Below are 12,475 nucleotides of genomic sequence, written 5' to 3'. Positions count from 1 at the left end.
TTTCAAATCTGTCCAACAAGCTTAGGAACTATTTCTATTAGTGATATTCAAAGATCAAATACCTCAAGGAAAGTTTGTTCTATGTAACTGAAACAAGATACACTGAATGTTTAAGAGAATCAGAATTTCTTTACATTAAGAGAGTGGTACTTTCTCTGCCCCCTTCTCTTTGGTATGACTTCATGAATCAGTGGAACTTATTTTACCTGCGCTGTTTCTTCTTCCTGTTTTCGCTTCTCCTCCTCAGTTTCCACTAGCTTTTGTTTCGTCAGGAGCAGTTCCTTATTCAAAACATCTGCTTTATCTTCAGCCTGAGAATTTCAGAGTGACATGGTCTGAGCAATGAGATTCCCTGAATAAGCATGGGTGGTGTAGGCATGGGTCCATAACAATTATATGGACATAGGTGCAAATGGGATCTATCCTTCCCCCAAATTATGGAACTCTGGGGTTGTAAACGATTCTCTATGATACATATATCTATATTGAAAGAGCCAAAATGAACATTTCCAATCTAATTATTATTTTTTTATTCTGCCAGTAGTTAACATATGGAGCAAATTATTTATGCTTATAACATCCAAGCATAACACTTAACTCTGCTTTTTAAATTTAATTGTATTAAGCTTTAAAGTTATCAATTCTGTAAAACTTTTCAATTTTAATATTATATGTAATAATATTAGCTAATATTATTACTAAATAGTAAATGATTATACGCTTTAACAAAGAAGCCATTATATTAAAAATTCCATGTATTGGAGGGGAAAAAGAAAAAAAATAATCCTATTATTAAATCCCCTAGATAAGAAAGACAAAAAGGTCCCTAGAAAATAAAGAAATATTATAAAGCAATATTATATTTAATTCTAGTTTAAAGAAGAACCATTTTAAATAAGAAATCAAATAACCGAGGACTACGTTATATGATGCTCCTTAATGTAATCATTACAATCCCACTTTTAAGCAAGTTATATCCAGACCATTTCAAATCACATTTTACAGTCTTCCTCTCCATTGTTCAAAGCTATTTTAGAGGCAGAGATCTGACAATATCTGTTTAGCCAAAGTTTTATTCTGGAACATACCGGTAACCATCCTTCCCTAATCATATTTTCCCCATGTTGATAAATTCAAATTTCTCCTTTGACAGATATTCCAGAGTTTTTGGACTATGATTAAATACAGCATTAATACATTTAATTTTTAATGGCCTTCCAAGAGCCTTGTTCAGCATAGTGATTTTTTCTAACAATAAGGAATTAAAAGACGACCTACACAAAACTTTCAAATGTATTTTATGTCCAATATAGAAACAATGAGAACCAACCTTTTTAAAGCATTCTTTGAATATAATTCTAAATGTTTTTTGCTCAAGTAATTAAGCTTTTAGGTTATAAGAAATAATTAATGTTATTAAAGCCAGAAACCATTAATTGGGAAGTATAAAGTACCCTAATACTCTATTCCAAATGTCTTTCATATTAGCCAAATTTATTTTTCTAATTTTTTATTTTATTGTGTTGCTATTCTGTATTTTTAGATAAACTGTATTCCTTTTGTAAAATCTCAAAAGTTGTAAGAGTTTTGTTACTTAATAGTAGAATAAAAGTAATGATCCCATTTTAAAAAATACATTTTCTCAGCCATCTTTAAATAATAGTGCTTCAAAGTCCTAATTTCTCATAAGAGGAAATATCAAATTTGAGTTTTCTGATTAATTAATTGCCTTTAATACTAAAAAAAAACCCTGAAGTTCTACTGTAATTTGAACCAACAGTTCTCCCAGATTGCAACAGTAGTAACTGTCTTGCTGAATGCACTAAGTATTCTGTTTATACGTATAACTCAATTTCCACACATAACCAATGCCAAACATTAAGTGATAATTAGGTTTTCTATGTTGGTTTATTTATTACTTTGTTTTACCATTGGACTCCGATTTCCACAGAAATTTAGTTACAGAGGAAGGTTTCATACCTGGTCCAAGTCATTTCGTAGAGCAATTTTGCTTGTTACAAGTTCGTGAGCAAGATCATCATTCTCTTGTTCAAGTCGCATGCTGGCTTCCTGAAGCCTGCGATTCTCCCTCTGCAGAAAAAGAAGAACCAACAAGCAGAAAGTTAACAGAACAGAGAGAAAAGAGAAGGTGTATCCATTTATACTATAGAAAAGAGGTTTAGAAGTGTTGCTAATTTATTGCATCCATCAAAAGCTAAGCAATTAACGATATAATAATATGCTGTTCATCAGTCAACCAGATTAAGCTCAGGTACTCTTGATATTGCATTCTATATGTAAATGTCATCTTTCATTATTCCCATAGATCATGTAAAATACTTATTTTATCTTGAACACAAAAAGCATTCCATCCATGACATATTATGCCTTGCCTTAAGAAATACCCACAAATAAGGAATATTGTTATGAGTTTACTATGTTCCTACATGCCTTATTCATTGCTGTTAACCCACTTTTTAGATCTTTTTAGACATTTTGGGGCTGCCCCTGAAGAGTGTTCGAAGACTGCAGTTGGTCCAGAATGCAGCCGCGCGAGCGATATTGGGTGTGCCTAGATACACCCATGTTACACCCATCCTCCGCGAGCTGCACTGGCTCCCCATTGGTCTCCGGACACGCTTCAAGGTGCTAGTCGTTACTTTTAAAGCCCTACATGGTTTAGGACCTGGCTACCTGAGACTCCTGCCACTTACCTCCCAACGACCAACAAGATCGCACAGGTTGGGCCTCCTCCGGGTGCCGTCGACCGGACAATGCCGGCTGGCGGCCCCCCGGGGGAGGGCCTTCTCTGTAGCTGCGCCGGCCCTATGGAACGATCTACCCGTAGAGATCCGGACCCTTACCACTCTCCCGGCCTTCTGTAAAGCCATCAAGACCTGGCTGTTCCGGCAGGCCTAGGGCTGCTGTTGATCAATATCCAGCCCCACTTAGACAGCATGGATGGTGCGTAATTTTAATAATTGTATTTTTTATCTTAATTTTTAAATGTCTTTTTATCTTGCTTGTAAGCCGCCCAGAGTCCCAAGGGAGTGGGCGGCATATAAATTTTATTAAATTGAAATTTCTTTTACATTTTTAATATATTTCTTAGTTTGTATATGTAATTTTATTTTATTGTATTATTTTTTTATTTTTACTTTCTTATGCTGGTTTTAACAGTAATAAATATTTGATTTGATACTGAAGTTGAATTAATAATATCCAAAGCACGCTTAGATAATGTGTTTTCCTGTCTCTTCTGCAGGACTCATGACATAAGACTTTGAAGCTTTTAGCTTAACTCAATCTTGACTTCAAAATGCTACTTTCATTACTTTTACCATCTTGATTTTTTTAGATTCATAGAAGCAGGAATTGCACTATATACATGTAATCTCTTAAACAGGAGCAAATATAAAAACAAAACAGCCTTGCTTGAGATATAGACAACAAGAGTTATAAGTCTACCTATTCAAAGTAAAAAGCAAAGTACTATTAAGGATGAAGAATTTCCACAAAAGGGATATATTCAGAGTATTCAATTTTAACCTTGGAACTGATCGTGACAAAATATAGATATGGGCATGGTTATGCATAAAATAGGAAACATATTTTGTTTCGAGGTCAGAACAAAACAGCCGAAGTCAAGTGTTCTGTGTTCTGGGGATGGACCAGACTTTGAATGTACCACATTTTCTCCATCTAGAAGAAAAAAAATCAAGAAAAGGATGCCCTTCATGCCCATATTAATATGCTTATTGAAAGCTTCTTGCACAATGTGGTGTGAACACTTTCCCCTGATTTCTTAAAGTTTTCCATTACAAATAGAAAGAATATGAAAGTATTTTGGCCTAGCTTCTTGCCAATAGCCACACATGGTCGTACTGGGACTGTTCCAGTCCAGAAGGCGGCTGCAATTAATGCCTCACTGTTGCATGAGGTGGGTTCCCAGATTGTTGTTGGGGGCAATATGCTGACTCTGTAAACCGCTTAAAGAGGGCTGAAAGCCCTATGAAGCGGTATATAAGCCTAACTGCTATTGCTATTCATGGGGAGAAGGGTGCACTATAAAGCACAAAGGTATCCCCTCCCTCATTTTTCCACAGCAAAAAATCCACATACAAAAATTGCACACACACACACACACACACACACACACACACAGAGCATTATTACGGTCATTCCCAGGTTCCGATAAAAAATGTCAACAAAATTGCATGTAAATAATATTAAGAATGCTGTTGTGGCCCAGCAGGAGCCGTTGGAGCTGCCGATGGACTCCGATAGCGAGGGACCCTATGAGTCGGCTCTGGAAGATGTGGAGGACCCTGGGCAGGGTTCAGACTCCGAGCAGGGACCAGAGAGGCTGGTTGGCCACCAGGAGGCGGCTGAGGCATGGAGCAGTGGTGAAAGTCAAAGGGAGTTTGTCCCTGACGTCAGGCACTGGAGCAGTGGGGAAGAGCAAAGGGAGTTTGTCCCTGACGCCAGGCCGAGAAGGGAGGAGAAGCGAAGGCACCAATTACGGAGACAGACTCATAGGAGATAATCAGGCCCAGGTGGTTGTGATTTGGCTGCTCCCGAGAGAGTATATAAGAAGAGACTTTGGGAGGAGACCTTTTGCAGGACACAACCGCTATACTAAGCTGGAGAAGCTCTTGTGTGTATCTCTTATCTGTGGAAGTCTGGGTTGCTGCCAACGTCTTGTCTGTGAGTAATTACTGTGAATAAAGCGTAGCTAACAGTAAGCTTGTGTCGGCGTTACTCACCAGACGGAGGGGGGTCAGAACAGAATGCTATAATAGAAAAAATTCTACTTTTCAAAATAGAAAACAATAGTGTAGATGAGTAGTGTAGAGAGTGTATGTAACAAAGCCAAGTAAAATAATCCAACAGAAAATCCTTCATTTTTAATGTCCTTTGAAAGTTCAACATGAATACATACAAGGGATTTTAGAGTGCATGCATTAATACATACATCATATTTGAACTAGCAAAATGCAACCAACAATGCATTTTTAAAATGCATCTTGAAGCTACATATCAACAAAATAAAAAGTCAAAACTTAACCAAATAAAGAGCGAAGACGTTGTGAAAAGACTTTAAGTTGGTTTGCTAAGTTTTGGTATGCATGTATAGTGTATGTGCATTTCCTCATGTCTTGTTGATTTCAACTTCAATCTTTATAATTGAAGACAAACATAATTTCTTTTTAAAAGGCATCATGAAATTTAACATCTAGAGAACAAACACCATGCATAGAATGTAAGACAAATGCAAAAAAAAAAAAGTTACAAACCCATTCCAATATGGTACAATGTTAGTAGTCCTTCTATGTATAATTGATAACAACTGCTAAACATTAGCAACGCTTATAGAGCCAAGGTGGCGCAGTGGTTAAATGTAGCACTGCAGGCTACTTCAGCTGACTGCAGTTCTGCAGTTCGGCTGTTCAAATCTCACCGGCTCAGGGTTGACTCAGCCTTTCACCCTTCCGAGGTGTGTAAAATGAGGACCCGGATTGTTGTTGGGGGCGATATGCTGACTCTGTAAACCGCTTAGAGAGGGCTGAAAGCCCTATGAAGCGGTATATAAGTCTAACTGCTATTGCTATTGCTATTATGTGTGAAACACCGTGGTTCATGCACACAATTGGATATACCTGCTTTATTTTATCTCCACTGAACTGCTTCTTTATGCGGGGACATTGGCCTTCTGTTGAGGGCATTCATGAACTCTAATTTCCCTACAGCGAAGAATGTTTAAAAAACAACAAATTACTTACCCACTTGACAGACAATGACATAAACTTGCAAGTGATCCTCTTCTCCTTTTCTCTGGCCTGGAATCTGTCCTGCTGCAATCCAGAGAATTGGCTTCATGTCATGTGCTTTGAATGGTAAGGGGTATCTCCAGAGTTACTGCACCTTGAGTGATTGGGACCTAGCAACATCCTTATGGGCTGTGCATGAAGGAGGGGGTGAGAATGGGAGAACTTTTGAGAGAAAGCTGACAGATTTTAACTTAGGTGGGGCAATATATAGATAGACCCCAGTACAGATTACTCAGATTACTGACTGAATCTTTTTGTAATGTATATCACTCGGGGGGAAGAAACCGGGGCTCACCCTAATATGAAATTAATGCTTTCGAGAGGCAGATCAGCTGCTGTTAAAGGGATAGCACTCCACCAGTGGAGTGCTAGCTGCCTGTGATATGAAGGGTAAAGTAAGGGGTTATCTCTCAATTTATCTCCAATGGCTTCAAGGTGCCTTAAGAAAGAGGTTTGTACTTCCCAGCCAATATTCCATGTGGGAACATTGCAGAGGTGGGTTCCTACCGGTTCGCACCAGTTCGATAGAACCGGTTCGTCAAATCTACCGAACCGGTTAGAAGAGGTTCCACCAGTGGACCCGGAAAGCAGGCCACACCTACAGAAGAGGTTCCAACATTTTTTGAAACCCACCACTGGAACAATGGGATATCACAGCATTACTTGCCTTGGGTCTGTCATTCAGGATGCAGGAACTTGCTATTGATCAACAGGTACAGCAGTCCAAAACAGGTAGTTTTCTTATCTTCTTCAAGCTCACATAAGTGGCTTCTGTTCTTTTTGGCAATGCAGCGAAGATGTTATCCCAAGAAGAGGCTGGTATGCTTGGGCATGCCAAGAAAATTCCCAGGCTGGAAACAAGAGTCCTGTCTGCTGCTACTACTATTAAGCCTCTCTTCTCTTTGGATACAGCCTTTTCTTCCTTACTCCTTCTGAGCTTCATCTGCAACAAGGATCTTTGTCCACCTGGAGAGAGATCCATTCCTGATCGACTTTCCTTCAGCTTTGGGCCACTTCCTGGAATTACTCAAAGTTTTTCTTTTAAAAATGAACTGAAAGCAAAAACTGACTCATGCCGTACAGCGTAAGCATAGAGAGAGCTTCGATTATTTCTCTACTCCTGGGGATCAGAGGGACATGCGTTCAAGTGCTGAAAGGTTCATCAGCCTCATTCGCAATATACATAATTTCCAATCTGATGTCATCTTGTTGTTTGCTCAATTGAATTGCTCAATTCGCTTACTGCAGATTTCCTATTGCTGCTGTTAACAGCTGGGTAGTTTCCTATCAAAAGATTGTGTAGTAAATCCTTGCGCAGATGTAGGATTCAATCACCTCTTAGGCACTTTCCAGCTCTATGATTCTATGACAGTAGAAGATGCCCAAGAAGGTGCTTAAGTATTCATGATGTTGAATAAACATTGTGTCCTCACCTATTGCAACAGTTTAGAAGTATAACATGGGTCTTAAAACTGCAAGCTTAAAGTGCAGCCATACTACCTCGTCCAGATAGCTCCTCCCCTACTTTGCTGATGATAATCTACTGATTGTGGTCTTCATTCACAGGATAGGGTAACTCCTCATTCCCCTGTCTCTCAAACTTAGTTGTGGGCTTCTAAGAGAGGGTAGAGGTACTTACTATGACTAGTGGTACCCACAATTATAATAATTGATGCCACTATTTCTGCTGCAAGAAGTATTACCAACTGGCCTTTTATTTGATTATATCTTCCAAGTCATCTTTTTTTTTTAAAGTTAGGATGTCATGGAACGGGGAGGGTTGTATAGCCATCATCTAACTGTAAGAATTATTCCATACCCACCTGAACAAATAGGGGTAGAGTGAGTAAAAGAGATACTGTATTTTTTTGGAGTATAAGACGCACCTTTTTACCTCAAAAAAGAGGCTGAAAATCTGGGTGCATCTTATACACCGAATACAGCTGTTTTTTGCCTCCTGAAACCCCGCCCCCTTCACCAAAATGGCCGTGCATAGCTTGTAGGAAGTGTTCAGAGAGCTCCTGGGGGCAAGGGAGGGCAGAAATGAGCAAAAAAATGCCCATTTTTTGTTCAATTTTACCCCCCTCAGCCCCCAGGAGCACTCTGTAAGCTTCCTAAAGGCTATCCATGCCCCCTTTTTTTTAAAAAAAATGAGCCCGTTTTTGTGAAAAACGAGCCCGTTTTCACGAAAACCAGGCCAGTTTTGCTCATTTTTGCCCCCCTCGAAGCACTCTGCATGCTCCCTAAAGGCTATTCATGCCTTTGGGAGGGGGGGAATGGGCCCATTTTTGTAAAAAACAGGCCGTTTTGGGGAGGATTGCAGGGTGCAAAAACTTTTTTTTAAAGTTTCCTCTTCAAAACCTTGCTGCGTCTTATACTCTGAAAAATACGCTTTGTCTTAAGAAGAAGATAAACTTAAGTTCACTACCAAGGTAAAATGCTCAAAGTTGCTTCAACAGTGAGTTAGATGGATGGAGAGGAAGGGAGGGAGGAAGAGGGAGGGTGGGATGGGGTATTGAGGCAAGCAGGCAGACAGGAAGACAGATACCTACTGGTGAGGCAAGCAATAGTAGCAGTATTGTTACGGCTTGTGGTGGGCAAGTCAGTGGAAGGGCAATTGATCTCATCCTCCTTCCCCATGGGCAGAGCAGAGTTCCTCATGGCTCTTTAGCCCTCAGGCTTCTTATAAGGAATTCTACTCTGCCTTAGCATTCCATCCCCAGAACACCTCAATGGCAGTCTAAGCCAACCAATGCAGATACATAACTGGCTAAACATGGACAAATATTCTAAAACAATAATCACAAAACCCAACATTGAATTGCAGAGCAAGACACAACACTGAGCATGTCAATATGGCATGCCAATATCCCTACATGGCATCGGACCTGGGTACCTGAGAGACCGCCTCCTGCCGATTACCTCTCTCAGATCAATTAGATCTCACAGGTTAGGTCTCCTCCGGATTCCATCTGCCAGCCAATGTCGGCTGGCGACTCCGCGGGGGAGAGCCTTCTCTGTTGCAGCTCCGGCCCTCTGGAATGAGCTCCCTGTCGAGATCCGGACCTTTACTACCCTCCCGGCCTTCCGCAAAGCCACCAAGTCCTGGCTGTTCCAGCAGGCTGGGGGGGTTGAGAAACATCTACCTCCACGGAAATTGTGAATGTTGGCTTTGTTTTTAATATGTTGTCTTTGTCTAGTTTCCCCCTTTCCCTTGTCTTTTGTGAGCCGCCCGGAGTCCTCCGGGAGTGGGTGGCATACAAGACAAACAAACAAATAAATAAATAAATAAATAAATAAATAAATAAATAATAATATATTGCTCAAAATGGGCAAGTATTGTTCTGAGTACAGTATGTTTTGTGCAAAGCTCGAAACAAAACTTTTGCAACCTCTGTGTTTGAATTCAAGTTCGGAATACTTGAAAAGGCTGCTTCAAGCACAGAAAGTTTTGCACATCTTAATGCTTGGTAGAATATAGAATTGCTATTGGATTAAGTAAAAAAGATTTATATATACATTCTTATTTAACATTATTTTAAACTAGAAAAATAATATCCGGATATTTAGCAATATATCACTTCTCAGTTACAATATAAATATAATGGAATTTTATATATTAATTAAAATATGAAAGTATTACCTAAGTGATAAGGGATTTTCTGTATTTAATTAAAGTAACATTAATGTATTTTGTTTTTTAATTTATTTTTCAAATGCACATTGAAAAGAAAATAAGTATGTGGTACATATATTTTAAAAAAACAAAAAATGGCAGATAGTGAACAAACCTCAAATAATCAATAAATCCAAAATATCATGTGGCTAATGTATTCTAACACAATTAAAAGCTTTAAAAAGTATAAGACATTTCATACACAGTTTCTAGTCAGAACATAAGTCTATTGAACTTTAAAAATACCAATGAGAAGAAAAATAAAAACTAGAAATAAAGAATACCTTTGTAAAATATGATAAATAATATGAAAATTATGTCAAATTAAAACATTCCATTTCTAGAAATGGTTTCCAAAGAAGATTGAGTTCTGCATCAGATTTACAGTACTTCTTTAATATGAAGTAATTCTTTAATTCTAGATATTAAAGCAAAGTCCCCTTATTTGGTTAAGTATTTTTTTGATGGTGGAGAATAAAATACTTCTCTGAAAACTCAGAAATCGAAGATAAGAGCAGTCAGTGTTTAAAGTGGACACAGATAATCCTAGGATTCATTACAACTACTTCTGTTACAAGTTACAGGCAAAGGGCAGTAAAGCCATTCCAAGAATGTTCAAAAGTGTGTTAAGTCTTTAAAACAATATTGAAACTAAATCTCTTCATATACAGGTAGTTCTCAACTTATGACCACAATTAAGCCCCAAATTCCCATTGCCAAGCAAGATAGTCACTGAATTTTGCCCCATTTCATTATCTTTCTTGCTACAGTTGTTAAGGGAATTGCTGTAGTTGTTATATTAGTAACATGATTGTTGAGTGATGCTGGCTTCCCCATTGACTTTGTTTGTCAGAAGGTTACAAAATGATCCTGGCTTCTGCAACTATCATAAATACATGCCAGTTGCCAAGCGTCCAAATTTTGACCCGTTACTATTGGGATAGTTCGCCTCGCACATATGTGCTAGTCGTTCCCGACTCTAGGGGGCGGTGCTCATCACCGTTTCAAAGTCAAAGAGCCAGGGCTGTCCGAAGACGTCTCCATGGTCATGTGGCCAGCATGACTAAACACCGAAGGCGCACAGAATGCTGTTACCTTCCCACCAAAGATGATTCCTATTTTTCTACTTGCATTTTTACGTGCTTTCGAACTGCTAGGTTGGCAGAAGCTGGGACAAGTAACGGGAGCTCACTCCGTTACATGGTGCTAGGTATTAGAACCACCAAACTGTCGACCTTTCTGATCGACAAGCTCAGCGCCTTAGCCACTGAGCCACCATGTCCCTAAAATAGTCATTAGGTTTCGTGAAAAACCGTCACAAGTCTTTTCAGTGCTATTGTAACTTCGAAAGGTTACTAAACAAATGGTTGTAAGTCAAAAACTACCTGTATGCACAAATTCTGTATTTCAATCACAAGACATGAAGCTTTCAGTTCCTTAAAAAAAAAAAAATCAAAATAATGGAGAAGCTGGCAATTTTCTTGCCTTGGGTTTTTATAAATTTGCAAATCTTCTATTACTTCTCTATTTCTGGAGACTATTTACAGAAATGTGAATAATTCACTAAAGCCTGCAAGCTTCTGAAGGCATCCAGCCGGAACAAGAGTTGAGTTTATATTCTCTATTAAGTGCTTGCCAAAAAGCTTCAGTGTTTGCAAAGCAGATAGCACAATGTGAGCATGAGATTTCTGGCTCTGCATTTACAGACAAGTAGTGGGCAAGCAAGCTGTGCGGTAGGAATTGCAGTGTCCTCCTTCTTGTAATAAAAGTGTGCCAAATTTCAAAGGAAATATGTCTGATATATTTAGTGAATGGTTTTTTAAAAGCCTGGGCGTCCAGTCTTTTCTTAGCTTATTAAAGTATTTTCTTCTGGGGATGAAAAAGAAAGGTCTTGTTATATCAGACTTAATCCATCTTCTCAACAAGAAAGAAGTCTTGCAATAATAATAGATTTTTAAAAAAAACAGTAATAAAAAATCACTTTAGTCCTGAAAAGCAGCAACATTCTCAGAGGGAAAGTCACTTAAAGCATCTCAAGGAATAAGCAGACTGATTTTGTTGCCTTTTTAAAATTTTATAATTTAAATTAAAATTATTTAAATTATAAAATTTAAAAAGAACCTACTTGTTAATACTGCTACATAGAAAATAAAGTTTGTGCCAGCTAAACTTAAGATAAATATGTAAACAGAAGCCACTTTTTCCATTACTGTATTATCTGTAGTCTAAAAATAAGGATTGTAAAATCCAAATAGAGTCTCGGGGCTCTGCATAATCCACTGAAAAGGTGAGGGAGAAAATTCTCAACTATCAGTTAACAAGGAGGATACTGCATTTCCAAAGCTCCCCCCCAAAAAAGAAAATCAACAACATATAGTCAAATAAAACTTACCTCCATCACAGTCACAAAGCAACTACTGTTTTCAACCATGGATAAAAAGTTGAGAAACAAAAAGAGAAGCAATCCAATGAAATTTAAAGGCAAGTCAACAATAATTAGGAAGGGAACAAAACCCCACGTTGAGAATTCTGTGTGGAGGTCCAGGGCTTCATCTTTCAAACAAAGCTTATTTCCTACTATGGCCTATGAAAGCAAATGTTTGATTGAAAGGAGGAAGCGCAGGCTTGGAAGGCAAGTCTTAACTCATGAAGCTGTCAGCACTACCCAAAATGAAGAATAAACAACTACAGCAATTGGTCCATTTGATGCGAGTAGATTTCACTACTGCTTGTAAGCTGGGTGTGTCTCATCTTTCACCAAAAGACATGCAACATGTCTTTTTCGGTTACAAAAAAATTGATTTGAAATGTAGAAGAGAACTTTGGATATTGGTTAGTTTGGAATTTTAAAGTTTCACATCAAAATGAGAAAATTAAATGCATAATAAATTGTTGCAAACTACTTTGGCCTTTATGAGCTAAAATACTTCATATTTTCCACTGTTTTTTTCTGCTGCTATAGGCAATT

General features: G+C 38.3%; 1 protein-coding gene across 1 annotated transcript in view; it reads right to left on the bottom strand.

Annotated features, from left to right (window-relative positions):
* Window positions 1–12,475, bottom strand: part of RABGAP1L (RAB GTPase activating protein 1 like) — a 210,881-nt gene that overhangs the window by 7,198 nt on the left and 191,208 nt on the right. Inside the window, exons 20-21 of the mRNA XM_087726774.1 lie at window positions 1,981–2,091; window positions 207–311 (exon numbers count right to left, since the gene is read on the bottom strand). Of these exons, the coding sequence (XP_087582900.1) occupies window positions 207–311; window positions 1,981–2,091 (216 nt within the window). The remainder of the gene's footprint in view (window positions 1–206; window positions 312–1,980; window positions 2,092–12,475) is intronic.

The sequence above is a fragment of the Thamnophis sirtalis genome, unplaced genomic scaffold, assembly GCF_051295495.1.
Source record: "Thamnophis sirtalis isolate CommonGarterSnake01/CBP01778 unplaced genomic scaffold, rThaSir2_p1.2 scaffold_12, whole genome shotgun sequence".
Taxonomy (NCBI): Eukaryota; Metazoa; Chordata; class Lepidosauria; order Squamata; family Natricidae; genus Thamnophis; species Thamnophis sirtalis.
The sequence above is the reverse complement of the archived record's forward strand: the minus strand, read 5'-3'. Positions and strand labels throughout refer to the sequence as shown.